General features: G+C 35.1%; 1 protein-coding gene across 1 annotated transcript in view; it reads right to left on the bottom strand.

Annotated features, from left to right (window-relative positions):
- Positions 1 to 262: 262 nt before the first annotated feature.
- The window catches only part of LOC128221764 (uncharacterized), a 39,935-nt gene continuing 19,069 nt past the window's right edge, over positions 263 to 21,128 (bottom strand). Inside the window, exons 25-53 of the mRNA XM_052930365.1 lie at positions 20,095 to 20,275; positions 19,881 to 19,988; positions 19,313 to 19,486; positions 19,015 to 19,148; positions 18,485 to 18,658; positions 17,625 to 17,841; positions 17,081 to 17,191; positions 16,869 to 16,996; positions 16,088 to 16,300; positions 14,793 to 14,966; positions 14,515 to 14,606; positions 14,091 to 14,209; positions 13,444 to 13,737; positions 13,048 to 13,155; positions 12,799 to 12,874; positions 12,491 to 12,680; positions 11,571 to 11,763; positions 11,144 to 11,329; positions 10,039 to 10,584; positions 9,476 to 9,574; positions 9,004 to 9,321; positions 6,830 to 7,126; positions 6,375 to 6,695; positions 4,051 to 4,170; positions 3,725 to 3,838; positions 3,195 to 3,305; positions 2,640 to 2,738; positions 2,154 to 2,267; positions 263 to 1,817 (exon numbers count right to left, since the gene is read on the bottom strand). Of these exons, the coding sequence (XP_052786325.1) occupies positions 1,239 to 1,817; positions 2,154 to 2,267; positions 2,640 to 2,738; positions 3,195 to 3,305; positions 3,725 to 3,838; positions 4,051 to 4,170; positions 6,375 to 6,695; positions 6,830 to 7,126; positions 9,004 to 9,321; positions 9,476 to 9,574; positions 10,039 to 10,584; positions 11,144 to 11,329; positions 11,571 to 11,763; positions 12,491 to 12,680; positions 12,799 to 12,874; positions 13,048 to 13,155; positions 13,444 to 13,737; positions 14,091 to 14,209; positions 14,515 to 14,606; positions 14,793 to 14,966; positions 16,088 to 16,300; positions 16,869 to 16,996; positions 17,081 to 17,191; positions 17,625 to 17,841; positions 18,485 to 18,658; positions 19,015 to 19,148; positions 19,313 to 19,486; positions 19,881 to 19,988; positions 20,095 to 20,275 (5,590 nt within the window). The 3' untranslated portion in view covers positions 263 to 1,238. The remainder of the gene's footprint in view (positions 1,818 to 2,153; positions 2,268 to 2,639; positions 2,739 to 3,194; positions 3,306 to 3,724; positions 3,839 to 4,050; positions 4,171 to 6,374; positions 6,696 to 6,829; positions 7,127 to 9,003; positions 9,322 to 9,475; positions 9,575 to 10,038; positions 10,585 to 11,143; positions 11,330 to 11,570; positions 11,764 to 12,490; positions 12,681 to 12,798; positions 12,875 to 13,047; positions 13,156 to 13,443; positions 13,738 to 14,090; positions 14,210 to 14,514; positions 14,607 to 14,792; positions 14,967 to 16,087; positions 16,301 to 16,868; positions 16,997 to 17,080; positions 17,192 to 17,624; positions 17,842 to 18,484; positions 18,659 to 19,014; positions 19,149 to 19,312; positions 19,487 to 19,880; positions 19,989 to 20,094; positions 20,276 to 21,128) is intronic.

Genomic DNA, 21,128 nt, shown 5'->3' with positions numbered 1-21,128 from the left:
ACTTAACACCACTGTTGCAATGCCCACTAATCTGCCTCATGAGTCTTTAATAAGTCATTGGACCAGTTTGGAATTTCGTTGTTATTTCCCATACATTTCTTTTTGATAAATGTCGTGTGGTCTTTGGGAAATTATCAGACATTATATGACATGATATGGGACTCTATCACAGTTGTATTCTCACTATTATTTTTAATCTTAGTGGCACTGAGACTTTAAGCATGGTGCTTAAAGTGAGCATGTATTAATTAACATAACATAATGTAAGTTTAGTTTTTACTTATGAAACAAGCATCTCATCGTACAAATATATAAAACATAAATATATTACTACATTTGGCCAGTCATATCATGGTAGTGAATGTTAAGGAGAGTGAAAAAAAACACACAAAAACCAATACAATATTAACTACAAGCAGGAACACAATAAATTGTCACATCTTTAAAGGAAAAGCAGATGATCAACAAGAGACACGCTAAATTTAAAAACACCATCACAAAACGATTGTTTTACTTCAATTGAAGTGTCAACGGCAATAAGAGCTCATTTGGAGGACTAACCTCACAACTTATTTGAACATCTATCAATGTCATATTAATTGTCAACCTACAATGCTCATCGGAGACAGTACCATGTTGATATCAAAACAGTATAAGGCAAAAACTCGTATGAAAATCGTACAAACGAACTTAACTCATAAAACATACATTAGACGAATTAACTAGGTGTGCATGTGCATGGACAATCTACACAGGTCCTTAAAGAATACACAAAAGCTTTACCAACATCTAAGAAGGGAACCCAATTGTATCAGAGTTTCGTTGCTAGATTTAAATGTGGCCTGTTATGATTAGTACCCTTCCGTATCTGACTCTGAGTTACGTTGCTATTTTTACTTATTATGGAAAACAATGTCCAATCACGGAACTTCTTAAGTTATTTTGGATGTCTTTGTATGCACAGGTACTCTTTTCCGCCAGTATAACCATGTATTAATGTACAGATTGGTATTAATATTCAACATTACACCAAAGCGTCTGTACATTCATAGCACTACTCAAACTGTTTCAACACATAAATACATAACATATCACCCACACATAAATACAAAAAATATCACCGAAGTCAAAGCTGTCGATTTTATAACACATCAAAAACAAAATGATATGACGTTTTCAAGATGAAGTTTGTGGAGTTTAATACAAACAGCAAATGCTAAATAAGATAAACGCTATGATTACTGGTGTTTTTCGCGTACAATATCTGCGTACGAAGGTGGAAATTTCCTTCGAATGATTACACGCTCTTCCTCTGCAACATCCGGTTGTTCGGATAAATCTCGTATGGATCCCTTAAGTTTAGGTCTTTCTCTTTTGATTTCGGTGTTGGGGGTAACAACCGTCTCGGCTGATTTTCGTTCATAGTTTGATATGTTCTTCTTTATTTTCATATCTTCACCATATTCCGTTTCATCATGTATTTGTGTAATCGGTTGGGTATTATCATTTGTTGCTTTTATGGTTAACTCCTCCTTTGGTGTTATAGTGTCAGTACACGTCTCCTGATCTGGTGTTTTAGCGCGTGTTGTCAAAGATGAACAGGTTTTGTCAGAATCTAAGTATCTTCTATTGGTGCGTGATTTTGTCATTGGAGGATGGCTTGTCGCTGTCCAGCCCTTACTCTTCCTTCTTTTCTGTTTTTCACTTGATTTACCATTCGACGTGTTTTGTATGGTCTCATCGTGAATTGATGATGGGGTAAAATTTCCCAAGGTAAGTGGTTGCCGCTTTTGATAGGAAATTTTTCGCCATTCTTCCTGGAAAGATGTATGTATACATTTGATATCAAACTCTACCATTTAACTACAAATAGCATTACAAAGTATTGTATGCCTAGTCAGATTGTAGTATCAACAGATTTAAACCTATGCATGCGATTAATGAACATGTTTTACAGTTCTGTGTAATAACCAGAACTAATCATCAACAAAGGTCCGAGTCAGGATTTTACTACTTCATCTGCCGACAATCTTGTCTGACATTATCAAGAAAGGTAAATAAATAAGGCTGAATGTTTTTCTTCGGCAGTGACTCAAATGAGGTAACGGTTATGTTTGAATAAGACGGAATTATTGCAAACGTTGCCCATTTACCTTGTACACAGGTTCATGATCTGGACCTTTCTTTAAAGTCTGTTTTTGCTTTGATCTTGGACGAGAAGCTGTGCTTGTATTTTCTGATGAACATACTACTGATTTCTCTGCTCTCTAAAAAGGTTTGTTCAAAATAAATTCAAAAATCTTTAGAATCTGTCGGACATACAATATCCAGAATGTTATACTCCACCTCATAATGATATTATTTTATATATGAGTAGTTCCATAATACAATGAAATCCACAGAGACAAAGCACAAGGCCAGTGCCGAAAAGCCACGGTGAAGAAAAAACAGAACACGCTCAAACAGTCCACACACTAGCTGTTTTACTGACTAATGGTTTATGCATTTATAAGCGTTGCCTGTTATCTACGCTTCAAATGGCAAAGAGGCACGCACTTATAAAATGTATTTAAGCTAATTAAGATCTTTAAACTAGCATATTATAAAAAGAATGTTTTTACAGACAAAATCATTCTAACCTCTGTTAATTTTGGACCTCGTTGTGTGGGCAGAATCGTTCCTTTCATCAAAAACTGTTGGTATTTCGGACGAAGTGAAACCTCCTCATCCATTCCCTGCTGTGCGTATTAATTATTTGTTATTCAAATCATATCGATACTTTTTGTAACAACACACACAATAATATTCATTCTTATTCAATTATGCCGATTTTGAGAACTGTCTTAGTATTAAGTATGGTACTGGAGAAAGACAATTTTGAATCGACAGGCACACCACATAAGTTCAGACACTACGGTTTTCACGTCGTAGTATGTGGAGCGATTTTAGCGGAATTAACATAATGGAGAAGTTACGGGTAATTTTACGCGTGGACTTCATTTACTACACTACTTTAAACAGGTTTGTTCATTGTACAAATTAGATATATATGTACGATAGCTCAAGGTGGCGTTATATTCGGAATCAGCATAAGTTTAACGAGATATTTTGCCAATGGCAAATAATCTTAACTGCAACTTCTACCGGCACATGTAGCTACATGAACTAAATATAAACTATTACGATATACCAACCGCTGATTCCAGTTCACTAGATGTATTCCTCCACGACTTTAAAGTTTCCGAATATGATCTGACTGGACGAACTTCAGGATCCCGACAGAAGGCATTGTTGGTTCCTGACCTCTAATTAACATATTTGTTTCATGTAAAAATATATTGTAGGAACACTTACTGTAACTATTTCTTAACTTGTAACATTTTAATGACACGAGTTATTGTATTAAATAAAGTTGTTTTTTTAACTTTATGAACACGTTTACTATTAAACATTAAGTATGTGTATGCCGTAACAGATGATAGTGAACAGTTTAAGGTATTATCAGCTTTAAACCTATACATGTAATTAATGAACATTTTTACAGCTCTGTGTAATAACCAGAACTGATCATCGACATAGCTCCGAGCCAGGATTTAATTTCTTAATTTGCCTACAATCTTGTCTGACATTATCAAGAAAACTTAATAAACATGGCTGATTTATTTTTCGGCAGTGACGCGGGTGAGGTTAAAGCTATGGTTGAATATATGAAGGAATTATTTACCTTGTACGCATATTCCTGATCTGGACCTTTGTTTAAAGACTGTTTTCGCTTTGATCTTGAACGAGAAGCTGTCCTTGTATTTTCTGCTAAACATACTACTGACTTCTCTGCTCTCTAAAAAGGTTTGTTCGAAATGAATTCAAAAATCTTTAGAATTCGTCGGATATAGAATGTTATATTCCACCTGATAGTAATATCATTTTACAATAGCTGTTTTACTGACCAATGGTGAACATTTAAAAAAAGTCCTTTGTAGATTCAAGCACAGCAATCAGAGTTATAATAAGAAAATGTTAGTATAAGACACACTTTTAAATGGGACTGACCTCGTGCAAAAACTGTTCAAAAGGCATAAACTTTTTAACAGACTTCGTCCCTTTTCCGTTCGAGACGTTTTCTTGACCAGTATTAACTGATCTTTGATTCCCAATTTGCATTTTGGTGACCTGAAATGAGAATCCTTGATCATGGATTAATTATTCCTAAAACAATAGTACCACAACCACACGTTAAATACGCCAGTTTCCAAAATAAGTTATTCAAATGTTTTTACAATATACGCCTTAACCTGTGAAATCGCCCTGCTCCCCCAGGGGCAATTTGGTAATGATTTTCCCAAAGCTTAAGCAAAAAGCCACAAAATGAGATATGTTTACGCTCCGAGGCTGTGTTAAGTACGTTACTTTTAAAGTGTAACATAAAAAACAACGTGTTTACAAAAGTAAAATGTTACAAAGAGTTCTTAAACAAATAAAGTATTGCCATGTTTGCCTTAAGAAAGAGGTACGCCATGTTCTAAATACGTATTGGAAATCTTTTATGGGCAACAATGACAAAACATTTTTGCTTTGTCTACTTTTCGACCAGAGAAAATTTGACTCTGCAGAAAACTTGTAGACCTTTGTTGTTCTAAGAGAAATGTGTTACTGTCGTACACGTGTTGAAGGTGTCAATGTTGAAATATTTCCCAAGTAGGCATTGTTTACATCCTAACAAGAGGCACGCATTAACAAGGTAATTGTTAGATTTCCGGCGACTTTTCAATGTTTTTGAGATTTCTATAAACAAAGGTGAAGATATTTTTTCAGTACAAGCAATTCATAGCTTAACAAGGTAAGATACAACAATGGCGCATCTTTATATCCTAGGAAAGAACTAATACTAATTCCATATAGCTTTACTGTCTGTACTTGGTCACCTTCTTTTGAACGTTTGTCTGTTATATGGTATCACAAAATATACACAGGTGAACAAATTGAGATATGTCACATTCTGCATAAAGAACCAAGATCAAGGTTCCTCTCTAGACTCGCATAACAGTATCAACACGAGTTTACTGCCGCCCTGTAGGGCATCCGTTTGAAATGCATGATTCACTTGATTCACTATGGCTTCACTCCCATGAAAATTACCCACTACGACACCGCGATATAGAATGTAGTGGTTGGACCAAGTGGTATCGACAACGAGTGGCAAGTCGTAACATTGTTTTATCAGAGATTATTAAAACGTTGTGTACTAGTGAAGTTGTAAAATACAATGACTCGGGAAAATACGATATGATTGACATCGAGTATTTAGGCAAATCTGATACAGACTAGAGCAGGATGTTGCTATATTGCGAGCATATCGGTTTGAACGTGTTTCGAGAATGAAATGAGGTATTTTGACTTTCAAAATTCTACTATAATGTCTAATCTCGTACACGTGAAGTAATATTTTTCATGTAAATTATGCATAATTGGTACGATGAATGAGTAATGCAATTCAACACGAATATGACACAAATACTAATAAATGTCAAATTGCTTTAATGTCATGTAAGAGAACTAGACGTAAAAAGAAAATTGTTTTCGAGGGTGTACAGCACATTTCTAGTCCGTGATTTCAACAAAATTTGAACAATTATAAATATATAGTAATGTTGCTTTCTTGATGATATTATTGTTAAAAGTTGTTACGTAAGCTACATATAACAGATGCAATATTATATCCGTTTTAGAATGTAATTGATGTTTCTAGTCCCTTAACATAGAACATATATGAGTGATGTGTAATCTAGTAAAAATGTCAAGTCATGCTAATGAAATTGAAGTAACGTATTTTATATGCAGATTGGTACTTTTTGTCAAATATCGTGAAATTTTAGAGCCGCTAAAAAAAATTTCCAAAAAATAAAAAATAGAGTTGTGATGAGAAATGTGTGAATTCAATAATCCTTTTAATTTTTACTTCAAACTGTTTGTAGCAGTTTTTCACAAAGTAACGTTCAAATCATTGTATAGATCGGATTACAAAATGATGACAAATGCTCACTGTAGGCAGTATCTGTTTAATATGTATAAACAGGCAATATTCTTTACTTATGATATGACGTTATATACATGTGAAGTACAGTGATTTCATACTTCGCATTGTGGCTTATTCATCCGTACCATCTGTAGTTAAATGTCTAATTTATATTTTATTCACTAGACGATGCATATTATTTTGATGCTTGTTTTTTTCGCATAAAATATTGCATTTTTGAGGTAACGTAAATTACAGCAAGTTATGAAACATCTTCATTTTTTCATTCATTTCGATTGCATTTCCACTATTTCATAAATCAAGTCAAAACGTGAAAAAATAACGCATTTATATCACTTACCACACGTTTGTGTGTAGCCGTTTGTATATGTTCCTTCTTACTTGATTTAATTCCACGTATTTCTGTTTCATTCGTACTCTGATCAACTCCACTGGACATGGTTGTGGACGGAAGTTTGCGCAACGGGCTTAAGCTTTTGGTACCGTTCGATGCCTCTCCAGAAATATACTCTTTACCTTTCTGTGCATCTCGTTTACCAGACGATTTGGTGTTTTTAAATGAGAACTCTGTATCATTTTCTGCTGCGTTAACGGCATTTGCTATTTCTATTTCTTTTTTACTGGCTTTCTTCTTTCTTGGATTAGAAATATGCTTAATCTCCTATTTGAAACCATAATACATGTATATTAAAACAACGTTCCTGCTTCATTGATATTTGCGAAATGTAAAACGTATGTATGATTACTATAGTGTTAATAAGCCACATATATTATTAATGCATAAATAAAGCTTACCCCAATCTCCTCCCTATGCCTTCCTATATCCGAATAGGTATTTGAGAAGTTCACGTCCACTGGTGTTTTATTATCTTTATTAGCGAGTGTAACAGTAGTTGGTACCTCTCTTTTTGTTTTCCTAGTATTCCCTTTGCTAAAATGTTCCATGTTTAAAGTCTGTCCGTTAATTTGATCCAGTTCGTCGAGGTTTTCTCTTTTAACAGGTTCAGGAACAAAGCTATTACTCTCATGACCTGGTTCCTTTGGCTTAGGTCCTGTTTTCAGAGTTACTTTGGAACGTATATGCTCAGACGTCTGTTATGAAAGGGAGAGTTATGCAACCTTTAGATATGTGCTCATTCTATAATATTTATTTGGCTATGTAATGTTTATATGTGGATATATATTTTCATTTGGCTATGTATTAAAATGTGTAAGTTGTGAAAATAAACAACATCTTCACTCAAAGAATTATTATTATATAACTGTCAGATCTCATGAAAGGTGATAATACTTGACTCGAATTCCTCGTTGGCTCGAAGTGGAGGTAAAGGGCCTATTTCTTTATACTGAAGGTAAACATTCCGAGGTATTTTCGCCGGTCAATGGGAGTTCTAGCCAACGAGGTTCGACTGTATGTTTACGTGTTTCGAGTGTTTCTATATCAATATTTTATTAAACCGAATAACTTTACATTTTATCCTGTCACTTGCATACATATCGATCCAATAACAAGGTGCCGTGAAAATTTTAGTTTATTAGGATGGTAGACCACGTGATGTTTATCTACAGTCAGGTGGTCATGTGACCGCGAAAACGAACTTCTTTTCTATATCCTGCAATGTCAGAGGAACAGCACAAATACTGTTCAGTATCTTATCAATGGACCACCAACAGCCGACCTCAACAATCACTCGCCCATAAAGTCCCATCATTATGCAAAATAATGACACTGGCAAAACAATCGACCTGAAAATCTACATGTGATATGAAAATCTTACCCCACCAGCTAATGCTGGAAACTGTGAGATAGTTTATTCCATTTCTGTGGTGAATGACAAAATCTCACTTACAACAGAAATGTATAATCTCTTTGCCGGTGCAGTTCTGAACATCCAACACTATTAACATGAATTAAATCCATTTAATATGTGTCGATTGTTTGTAAACACTCGTGATCTTGAATCTTGACCTGTGTACTGTACTCTGTGACTTGCGGAATAATTGTTACATCATCAGATAATGTTTGGAGACTGATCCATGCTTATGCACGTTTAAAAGCTTTTTATGTTTTGAATTTATATTTACGTATTAAAATGCAATGACTTTGAATATCAACGTATTGAAAAAAGTTGAACAGTTTTGAGAATTATTTTGGGGGCGATTTAAACATGGATACCGGGTGTGATGACGTCAACAGCGAAAAAACAGTTGCCCCACCTTACTTTTAAAGATACTTAATAATTTTAAGGTTTTTATAGTGTTTAATTAACAAAGTAACAGGATAAATAGAATACTAGGTTAGTGCCGTAAAGGAGAAAGTTTATCTGGCTCGGCTGCGGATTTTATCGGGTTCGCCTTCGGCTCACCCGATAAATTCCTCCGCCTTGCCAGATAAACTTCCTCCATCCACGGCACTAACCTAGTATTCTCTATTTACATCATGCCTACAAAAGAAACATGAAATGTTGCAACGAAGTCGAATTAAAGCTTTTACTTTTATATCACAGCTTTAAAGACTTTTTTTCTACAAGTACAAACAGCTATTGACAGAACCTTTTGTGCATCATTGTTACCGATCGAGTCAGATTTCGACTGAACTCTTTTCAATATTTTGTGTCCGACTAGAATGATTAATGCTGCTTAAGGCTGCTTTAATTGAAATGGAACTCTCGTTAACGCTCTACAATTATGTTGAAATATTTTTTACAAAATGCATTTAGCCATATTTTGTCGTTGATAATGATTTATTTAAAGAGGCATACTCTGTGCTTTAATCGCATTTATATTCTAATATCTTATTTATTTTTCAAAGAAGAGTCTATGTATTTTCATATCATATGCGTCATTATCGTGTCATAATTTGAGCGTTATGCCCCTTTTTGGAATGAAAAGCGATACACGAGCGTAGGCGTAAAGCCGTTCGTTCTACATAGTCCATATACAACTTTAAATCTATAAATAGTGCTTACCACAAGTGTCTCACTGATTTGACTCACAGGCAGATGGTATGGTAAGGTTTCTTCGTCTGGTAATTCATTGTCAGGCTTTACATTCTGAGCAACACTACCTGACTTTCTTGTCGGTGGTTTGAGGGTAGTTTCTAGGCACAGACGGTCATTGTTAATACTTGTCGAAGACTTCTGCGCTAAACACTCTTCCTGTTCCTCCTGTGTATTTCGAAAATCGGGAAAAGGAGGTATAGCAGAATTCCGATGTTCATTATCAAGTACTTTCGTGTTACCTTCCATTTCGCCTGGCCTCATGTTGGTTTGAGAAGATAACTTCACCTGTTATTGGATAATACATTACATTTTCTTGAGTAAGATAAGTATTTGACAACATTATTTCATTTATTTATTGGATTACTCAGTTAAAGTGTCGAGATTTTAAAGCAAGTTCTATTTTAATATACAAAGTATAAAGACGAAATATCTTAATCACCCCTTGGGTTGAAGACTGGTTTGCGTTGAAGGAACCAGCAAAGTTTTGGGGTGGAGCTGTTTGCGTCATTGGTGGCAAAAAAAAGAATAATTGCGGACTCTGCAATGTCAACAAATGTGTTTCTTAGATGTGTATTCCTTTAAAGAAATACAAGTATCACAGAAATAAAAATAGTAATTAGCAGAATTTTATACACTACCTTATATGGTCGATGATGTCATCATTTCGATAAACTAACATGGTAAGTCCCATGAGTCAAACAAATTTAGAATTATCTTGTTTTTTTAGACACACGAACACGAATGGAATACAAACATACATTCAAAAGATGACACAAAGTGTAATAAGGCAACAACGATAATTACATAAATTTTACAAAATATTTTGTAATAAATGTTGGGAAAACATGTAAGCTCTGGATGTGATATTTTGGTTAATCCTTCAAAATTGTATAGTAGTTTTGAATTGTATGACAATTCGTTACAGCTATTTTAGTTTACGTTAATTGTATATTAAATTACAATACCAATGGCCCTCTGTGACTTTTAATACTTTTAACTTACCAGAAATTGCGTTGGAGTGTTACCACCATACATATTCGGTCCCACATACCCTGGGTTGAAATGTTGTTGCGCATTTGGACCGTTCGCTCCCATAAAACCATAATTAGCACCGGCAAACAAGTTCGTCATGTTGTTTCCATAAAAGTTGCCTTGTTGTGGAGGAGCATTTTGATTCCAGAAAATCGGTTGTGAAGCAGATTGCAATACATTTGGTGGAAACGAGATATTTGGTTGAGGAGGATTGTATGGATATGTGCTGGGTTTCTGAATCAGGGCTGGATTCATTAAGGCACTCGGTGGCTTCATATTAAATGCTGGAGTTGGCATCGGGAAATGTGGATAGGACATACTGCTTTCAACCTGTGGCTTCACTACGTTTGGTGCCGTTTGCTGTGACACCTGATAACCTCCATTCGAAAATGGTGCATGTCCTAAAGTCTGCATCTTGTCTTTTACACCGTCTTGTTCTTGACGCGGCGTCATAACTGCATGGACATTTTGCAATTGTCCTGTTCCTCCGTTGAAATTGCTATTTGTATTGCCATCCTAAAACAAAGATTACATAAATTAATGGTTCAATAAAAGACACTATTATGTAAGTGTTTTGATGGTTTTACGGAGCAAGTAATCAGTGGTCGAAATTAACAAAAGCCCGCAAGCCCTGTGCTGGTAATATGGCCTTTCGGGCTTGCTCAAATTCTGAATTTTATATAACTGGGCATGTGTTAAAAATGGATGCCAAGCAAAAGTATAAGAATTCGGGCTTGTTCATCCTAAAGTCTAATTTCAATGACTGACTAAGTAAATTTATGTTTTCACCACCCTGGTTACGTGCAACAACGCTCCATTTAGAAAAAACTTGCAGTTTAGTTGTACTTTTTTTGACAACTATTTGGCGATGTTGATTTAAACTTACTGCACGTCATGACGTCATACACAATATTTATCATCATCATCAAGGCAGGAGTGATAACATTTTATAAAGAACAAAGTGCAATGTTTGTAAAAAAAATATTAAGGTGGATTTTAGTTTAAACTGAAAAAAACTGTTTGGTTTATTTGATGCATTTAATCACTCATGACCTATCAAAAAGAAATCATTTACCTTCATGTCTGGGTTGACGACAGACAAAGGCCTCGCATTAACTTCATAAGCTGAATGAAATGTGCTTTTCGTTGTCGTCGGTGTTTTAACGGAGCAATTGCAGTGTTGTTCTGATTTCGCCTTGGAAGGTGTGGATGGATTTGGGCGGTACGCTTTCCAATTCTCTTCACTGCTGTTATTTCTTGTCTTCATCAAAAAAAATAATAATATAAAACAGTCACCCTATAGCAAGAATATGTAATACGGCAAAGTTTTGAAAGCCAAACGATACAAGGACAAACAACCAAAGAAAAAACTATAAGAACATGCTTTCATTGTGCTAAATCGGCAAATTCTTGTGGTAATCACTTTGAAACGGGAAGCATAACAAAAAATAGAAATTACCCGCAAATTAATGAACTAGATAACATATGATGATGATGCTTACCCTTGTTCTATGTGCAGTTCCAAAGGCACCGGATTTCGTCGATTCAAAAGGGTCATTCAAAGGATAAAACTCCTCCGCGTCCGGGTTCAGTGAAAGTTGACTCTGTTGACACAGCCGCTCTATAGTGTCAAAAGTCATTCCATGGAACGAGTTGTGCTCATTACATTCTCTTATGAAATTGCCCCAGAATTTTCTGTAGAAAAGGTTAGTAATGAGATAAACGATGTTGTTTATCAATGGTAAACCGATTTCCAGGAAACATTCTACATGTATATATATATTTTAAGTTGACGTAATGTTTACATTAAATGGAGCTTTTATCATTTTATTTTCATTGTTGATTCATTCAATATTATTTTTAACTTTTATTTGTGAACTGTACCGAAAGGTTGCTTTAAAATATTTACTCGTTGTTGTGTCGATAGTATTTGTTTTATATTTAATTAATTACTGATATAAGTGTAGTGTAGAATGCATGTGGCATATTTCGTGTGTATTTGTTAGCTGATTAGCTGGACTACAAAGCATAACGTTTCGTTGGGTTTTCGCACAAGTAGCAAGTATTCCTGTCATCGGGGTTCAGAGTCGCCCTGAACATTGACGGAAGACAACCGGTTAAAGAAAAGCACCAAGGAGATTCTGAGACGCACAGAATATCGGCATCGATCAGGGGTTACAGAAAAGAGGATACAGTTAACTCGGGCCTGTTAAACCATTAGCTGAACATATTGTTCTACCTCAATGAATAGTGTGAACCACTTAAATTAAATTCACAGATACCCCACGGTGGACACGTTTATACACCAAGAGCAAAGGGTTCGAAAGCATCACGCAAGCCACAAACTGACACCGACTTTGACCCATTTTGATATATGTTACGAAATATGGACCTGCTCTGCTTGCTGAAAATGAATTCTTACCTGCAATCGCCAAAAGTACAGAGTGCGACGGGATCCCCAACTGCTATAACAAGGGACTGTGCCCTTGTTATCGCTGTGTTAATGAGCTTGATGTTCGACAAAAATCCTATGTCTACATCCTCTTCGTCTTCTATATCTTTCGGAAGTTTCGTTCGAACAGTACTGATAATCATTACACGGTACTGCTTGCCTGAATAAAAACGATCGAAATGTAAAATTGCTGTACACTTTACAAAACACGTTATATAATGGCGACACTGCATCGTTAAAACAAAACAAACGCATAAAGTGTAAAAACAAAGTGATACCTTGAACGTTTCCAACACGCTCAACCGTAACGCCAGCTAGACCAACAGATCTCAATTGGTGTCTTAAAAGTGCAATCTGGCAAAGAAATGATGTTAAAGATGAAGTTATCATAATTTTGATATTTGCTTGTACCTGTAGTTTCCATTACATTACTAATACAAGTATGTACTTCTTTTAACATACTGATAACATGCGCGATTATGTGTACTTGAATTACTTAAAGCATCATACTGTCACTGCATACATACTTGCATGAAATATGGTGCAACGACACAGATACTCTTTTCATCGAACAGTCCCCATTCATCTGGCCAGGTTTTTCGCAAATAGTGAACATGGTCTGTAACCTCGGAAATCTGTGAAAAAGAAATGGACGAAAATCATAAAGCATAAAGGTTAATAATACCATAACAAAAACGCCTACATTTGCATACAAAAGTGGTGCTCATCATTGCAAATAAGAATATACACAGATACCAAGATAGCATTTCTTTAATTAATGCGTTTTGGGGTGACTCCTTTTCAGCAACTTGTAATAAAAGGCCATATAATTATGGCGACAACCTTATTTCATTGATACTCAAGAGCTTGATAAACCGGTAAGGTTAAAGCAAAAAGATGCGAACACAGAAAAGAAAGCATACCTCCGCTTGGTTATAGTATCCTTGTTTTATACCAGCACAAACTTCTCTACCCATGGCCGTGTAAAACGTTAAAGGGTAGAAAAGGGGATGCTGGGGTGGGTTTTTTTCTGCAACAACTTTATTGTCGTAGAGCGTCCGTGACATGAATTCAATGATGTGCTGATTGGTGCGGTAGTTCTTGCATAACATTATCGTGTACGGTGAACCTTTTTTGTACTTGTTGTACAGCCGTTCCAGTAAGGAAGTGCTGAATTGTTCTTGTTTGGCAAACTTGGAATACAACTCGGGACTCATCTGCAAAGATATTTACTTGATATAAATAGTAATTTATGTAAGTGTTGTTATTGATATGTATTTTTAACCTGATATAGTTATGACGCATTTTCGAGGCTAGAGGCTAGAGAGCGTGCTGCTTATGGGATTCGATCTTACTTACATCTTTCAACCCTCACACAGTTACACTCGCTGAATGATAACTACTTTATTGGACCAAAATAATTGCAACAAAGAACAATGTCTGTAGATCAGGGGTTGTATCCATTGGCGCAACACAATAATGCCAGGATTTTTTTTTTTATGTGGTTCTTGTATTAGGTACGGATATACATGAGCAGAGTTTAAGACTAGCAACAATCTATCGTCCATACCTGCATATGGTCACCCGCCAAAACAACCCTCGTGTTTGGGCCACACAAGGAAAGCGGTATTAGAGTTTCGCTTTCTAGGACTTGCGCCGCCTCGTCAAGAAATATGTGAGTGAAGTAACCTTTGATTACAAACATTCTTTTAACATTTATCAATGACTAATGTTTCACAAAATGACAGAAAGAAAATTTATATTCCTCGCCAGCACGAAATAATTCAAAGTATAATAATAACAGTTTGCTTGATATTGGAGCAGTTCATTGAGAGTAATCGAAAATACAACACTTCCACTCCACTTACACTGAGTTTTAATATCGTATGTTCCAGAGAGTCTACAACCGAAAAGGACGATCATTAAAATAACGTTTTGAAAATGCATAACTGCATTATCCTTATTATTAGTATTTTACATAAAACATTACATACCTCTTTTGAGATGCAATCGAGTCAATAATTTTGACGATCCCATTGTGGTAACTACCACTCTATAATCTTCGATGTCCTTCTTATTTGGAGCCCTAAACATGACAAAGCATTGTACATTTATACCATAACTTTACACGGGCTTTTCGAAGATCTAAATATTTGTTCGCTGTGCTGACAAAAGGTATCTGTATTTAAATGAAAACTGACTATATCTCGTATGAGTTATCTATAAAAAAATAACGTACGCTTTATGCATTCAACACGATGCAAAGCCTTACTGAAAACGGATCCTTGCGGACATTTCATCCGTTTGTAGTAAACAGAATTTTTGAACATCAGCCGATACAGTTTCTATTCGTCTTTCCTGGTAATATATTCGCAAAGGTTTTGCCTCAACATTGCCCTCATGATAAATGTGTTGAAAATAATCTCGAATGTAGATATCTGCTTCGCTGAAAAAACGTTTGAATACAATGTTTTACATTAAACGTTGTAGGCCCTTAAATAGTTAAAGAATTTAGTCATGCAGATACAATATATGATTTTATTGCGATGGATAATTATGTGAAGTATTATTCGGTATTTTTTCAGGTAAGATCTTGACTCCTCCATGCTATTATATATTATTTTTGACGGTGTTTGATTACTATGGAATAAGGACATAGAGTATAGGTGATCGTGTCCGGGCTGTAGCTTTCTCTTGTATGGACACATTTTAGAATAACTGTTTGCATGTGTTCCACAAACCAAGACGACTAGTCGCGTGCAAGACCCGTGTCCCAACCCCTAAAGTCAAGGTCACACTTGAAGTTTTATCACAAAGGATTGTTGCATATAAGTACATTAGGTATAGGTGGTCGTGTCCGGGCTGTCACTTATCATGTATGGACATATTTTGAAATAACTTATAACTTAATAAATATGTTTGACATACCAAGACGACGTGTCGCGTGTAAAACCCGTGTCAATACCTTTGGCCACACTTAATGTTTGTTTACCATGGAATGCTGCATATGAGGACGTAAGAGTGTAGGTTGTAAAATATGAGTGGTATCTTTCTATGTTCAGAGGAAATTTAAAATCTCTTGCAGTATGTATTTGACATGTAAATCAAACTGCGATTGCCCTTCCAATTCTCGAATATTCCACACGCTCACACAGAAAGGATTTCGCCAGTATTCTCACGCACCGACCCATGTATTGGGATCTTGACCATATGTATCTCTCTGGTTTAGTGTGCATTAAACCAACAACAACACTGACATATTACAGTGACCATGCATAGGAATCATCTGGTGTTTTCAAACATCAATGAGAGGTAATAAGTGTTTTATATATTCTACTTGTTCATAAACATTACTTGATTTATCCACACATTTTATTGCTATTTTCTTCCCATTTTTATGTACTTGCATTGTTCAAAGGTCAATGTCACATTCGGGGGCATTCGTCACATACTCTTGTTTTTAATAAAAAAACACTATAAAATTAATAATTATATTAGCATATTTAAAAATTCGCTTCATATTATTAATTGAATTGATATAATATTAATATTTGGATAAAATGTTACCTGTTTGAGTGTGTACAGATGAGTACTCTATTTTCAGGAGTGCGAAGAACATGTTTGGTACATTGGGCGATTGTGTATGTCTTTCCGGTTCCAAAAGGCCCAACAATCAGCAATGGGGGAGATTTCTGTTCCGTGGGACTTTCGCACTTTGCAACAGCATCCCATTGGTGGTCGTTACATTGTTTCAATTGAGAATCAGTCTTTTTTGACGTCCTGTTAAAGTGATATTTAATATCAATTATATTGTAAATATACACACTAAAGGATACTCGGCATTAATTCCAACAGTTGTATATTTATTATAAATTTGTTCAGCGATGAACAAACTATAACCGCTCTATTTCCCCAAAACTATTTTATAGGACAGTGGTATGAAACCGGAAGTAAAGAAACGTAAATTTAGCGCGAAAAATGTACTTCATGTAACAACTCGGTATAAACATATTGAACTCATTTGTTTTATGCATAATTGATGGCCTTATTTACAGTTCATGTCATATTATTCTCAAACAGTACTTATAAATATATAAATGAATAAGAATTTAAATAAACTAGAGGTCCTTTAATTTTCTTTTCTAACATATTCAAGATTAGGATATTGTTCTAAGTTGAAACAACACATAAGTTTTTTCGTGTTATTGACACGGCAAAATGTGTGAACCACACTATTAGCAATAAATCACTTTTTTGGCTGACTCATAATTGCCATAGTCCTAAGCAATATTAGGATACATAGAAGCTAATTGGTGGCATAAATGTGAAATTAAAACAAATACGTCACCGTGATTCTGTGGAAATTTGTACATCAAGAGGAGGAAATTCTTCAGGGCAAACAAGATCAGGAATCTCTATTTCATCCACTGCCTCGTGTAGCTCACACAAATGAATTCGGTTGAGTTGAATTTGAACCTGAAATGGGCAATACTCAATATATGAAATCATGGCATTGTGTTCCTTGTTTGAGACTTGATGTTAAAATAAAATGCACTTTACCTCGACTTCTAAGGTTTGACCCTGTCTCAGTTGTAGATCTAGCACACACTGTTCAGATAGCTCGACGTCAATATTATCTGCCTCTCGATATTCTAGTTTTGTCTCGTATACCTGAAAGTGATGAGAATAAAAATACGAGTTAGGAATTATTCATGACGCATATAAGTAGCTTATATTCCCTGTGTAAGACAAGGTGTTTACTTACATGTTTATACACATATTTTCAATTAGCGTGGTCAAACGTCTTGAATGGTTAATATTTAGCACGTCGAATAATAATAATACCATGGTTATATACCCACAAAGATTGGGTCAAATGAACAGTTAAATTTCAAGGCTTAATGAAAATGCTCATTCATCCGCATTTTGCAAACACAGAATATATTTGCGATACTTATTCACTTATAATCATGGGTACTTGTAATGAAACAATATTTACCATAAGTGCACATATTACAAAAAAATGTTTGTTTTGGGAATCCAAAACAGAATACAGATGTCTCTAGTCAGTTTATATGTAATTATTAAATTCGATAAACGTTACCTTCTTTCTTTCTTCACTCGAGTTCAAGGAGGTGGGTGACAACCAAACTAAATTGGTGTTTTGAAGAATAAGTCTTCCCGCCTGACTTTCTAACGATAATTTTTCTTTAAACTGAATACGAGCAAAGAGATGGCCCGGTTCGGCATATTTGTATCCGTCCGTCGATGTTAGCGGCGGCAAGCAGTCATCTAATTCCAATGTTGTTATCATGTTGTATCTGTAGCAAAACAATCAAACAGTGCATGTATATTTTTTTACATACAAATTTATTTTCGCGAATAAAATAATATCGATCGTGCTTTCCGTTGATACATGTATGCAGATGTTACCTTGTAGTTCTTCCATAAGATCGTATTGTAGCAAGTTCTTTTTACTACGATCACTTTGCTAATTATTGAAATAAAACATTAACGAAGACCCTCTTTTACGAGACAAAGTTAAGGCCCTAGCAAACGTCCATACAGCGTCCATATCAACAAAGACAGATTACATATGCATTAAAACATCTTTATTGATAAAAGGTCATGATGTCGCCTTGAAATGGTCAGGGAAACAGGGTTCAAACTCAAGAATGTATTGAGTCTGAGTTTGAGATTCAGACTTAGAAAAGCAAAATTTTAATTTCGTAAAATGCAATTTGAGTAGCAAAGATAGTGGAAGTTGCTGTATCACTTACAAATAATCTGTTATACAATCTTCGAAACAGTTTTTGTCAAAATTATTAGTTTGCATCGTTTTAGAAAACAACTTTCTAAACCTGAGTCTGAACGCTCAAGACGTTCGGGAATACGGGTTTAAACCACATTGTTATATGCTATAGGTGTATATCAGATTAACAACAGCGTATAAATGATGAATACTTTGAGATTTGTTTGAGCCGTTCGTGTTCCTCGACATACAACATCATATGCATCCACGGTTTGTAATTATCTTTCGTAGGACTTGGTGTCAGATCTTTAGAAAAGTCATCCGACATGATATCTCTCAATGGATAATTCTTGAGCAATTCTTGTTCGGCTTTTGCATCCGATCTTCTGCAAAAAATAGTGAACTCGATTATAAGAAATCCAATTTAAAATGATTGAGTAATCTCCATTCCGAAAATGAACTTTATTGTGAATGCATTGCTCTATTAAATTTCAAATATTCACTTAAACACATGTGTGAGTAAAATCTGAATGGTTTGAACAATTTATTATAAAAATGAAGGCTGCTGGCCTAACATAACACCATTATGACGTCAATGTTGCTAAAACACCGCGTTGAATGATATATTTACATAAACGTAACGATAATAAGCATTTGTATTATACACACGTACTTAATTGGCTTGAATGGTACGACCTGGACATCGTCTTTCGACCATCTCTTTGACTCGTTAATTTAATACTCTTTCTTTACTTCTTCTATATCGGTTTCTTGCAAAGTTTCCACAGCAAATTCTTTTGTAATTACTTGTTTGCGTCCAAACTCTATATTGAGCTTTTGTTGAAACGATCCATATATATCAGCTGAAAATTGGATCTGAAACAGAACAAATAAACACACACACACACATGAATAGCATTTTAAACAAGAATATTGACACTCAGGTGAACTCATCAAGAGACATCATTATTACATTGCATCATTACAATGCCAATGGAATACTCAATGTCTCATTTTCCAGATCAGTAATATGTCCGTACCTTGATGTTGTATTTAAAATTGTGTTTGTAGCTTTGTACATATCGGGGATTTGTCCACTCTTGCATATCGTCAAAGGTGTCACAAATATCTCCAGAAGAAATGTCATGTACTTTTCCGATGCAGAAGTAAACGTCATAATTGAGATCCACAAGTCTAATTCTTTTAATTGCGTACTGCAATGTATTTTGTAAAGCATAATGATACTGTATTGATAGCTTACCAAAACGCATTTAATTTTAAATATATAGCTTAAAAACCTAAACAACAAAATAAATCATTTATCGACACTGTGTAGCAGCTATATCGCAAAACAACAGATCAGATGCCTGTTTTAATAAAGGATTTCAGTCGTAATTTCAAAAATCTTAAATCTGCAGGAACGTCACAGTTGGCAACATGTTAACTTACTTGTTTTCTTCAGATGTGATTTCATCTTAAATATTACTTAAAGTTCAGATGTTACGAATAAATAAACATGTGACAAAAATATTACCCTACTGTAACTTTACGACTAAAATCATTATTGCTAGGGCAGCTGTTTTGACAAAAACAAAATAAAAAACTTACTTCACTTTCAACAGATACATTCCATGTATGTTTTAAGTTTTTCTTGTTGTCACGTAAATGTTGATCTTTGTCTATTTTCACGACGGCAAAGTCCAATATCGGTGATTCCTGGAAAACGTGTATGATAAAAAATGATTTAAGAAAATTATTAGCCCAAATGCCTAAACTTAATGTTTTTGAACTACCTAATAATATATAAAAATGTCAAACGAACCATTGTGTTTGTCGATAACATGTCTGAAATATCATTCTCCAAATCCGGTTTCTCTAGGTTTTCCGACAAAAAGCGAATGATTCTCTTTCTATGACCTATTCGTTCAGTCCATTCTTCACATTCTTTTTTCGAATGCGGTTCGGTGCACTGGTTGCCGTAGGGACACGTGCCGTTTTTATTTCTGTAAAAAAAACATGTTAGAAATATTCCTTTTAGGGAAAAAATAACAAATTGAAACTACAGAAACGTTCCTTACTATCACAAACTTTCTTTCTATCGAAAATAACACATGTTTCAGGTCATAAACCAGTGAAAACGAAATAGTTTGGCATCCATATTACTATATGGAACTGCGCATTGTCCGCGACAGAGGCAATTACTAGATTAGTGAACCAAATGGCATGATCGTCCATTTAAATGCTTTCGAGCGTGTCCGCACATGTAACAGAACGCGTTTTTGCGATAATCATGTGCACGCCTTCGCAGTTGATCGTAATGGACCATATAAAAGGCGCGTAAATAGGACTAGCCCGAGTTGGTAGAGCTTTGGTAAGTTTTATAACACTATTAAAGCTGTTTAAACTTGTGAACGAGCGCCGAATGCATTTCAGAACAACATTGTAATAATATTAACAAATAAGCGATTGTTCCTTGCCCCAGGGAGGTATGTCTATAAAACCAGCATAACTCACCCAATTCATAGCAAACAATCGCGGTAAACGACTGTTGGAAATACTAATCGCGAAACATCATTTTTTACCAAACAAGTAAGTTCCTATCATTCTAAAATGAACGCAACATTATTCTCGATTCCTACAGGAATCTCATAAAGGCCATTGCGACGTTTCTTCTTTTTGGTAGGTAAAATTAAGTAAAGACACAGGTACAATACCTGTTAACATAATACTTTCTTACAGTGGAAACCATGGAACATTAGGATATTGAGGTATTCTTGGTTAATCTTTTATTGTGTTACATGAATGCAGCCCGCCCCTAGATATCAATAAACTATCAATTCCCAGTGGGATCCTCGC

The sequence above is a fragment of the Mya arenaria genome, chromosome 16 (assembly GCF_026914265.1).
Source record: "Mya arenaria isolate MELC-2E11 chromosome 16, ASM2691426v1".
NCBI lineage: Eukaryota > Metazoa > Mollusca > Bivalvia > Myida > Myidae > Mya > Mya arenaria.
The sequence above is the reverse complement of the archived record's forward strand: the minus strand, read 5'-3'. Positions and strand labels throughout refer to the sequence as shown.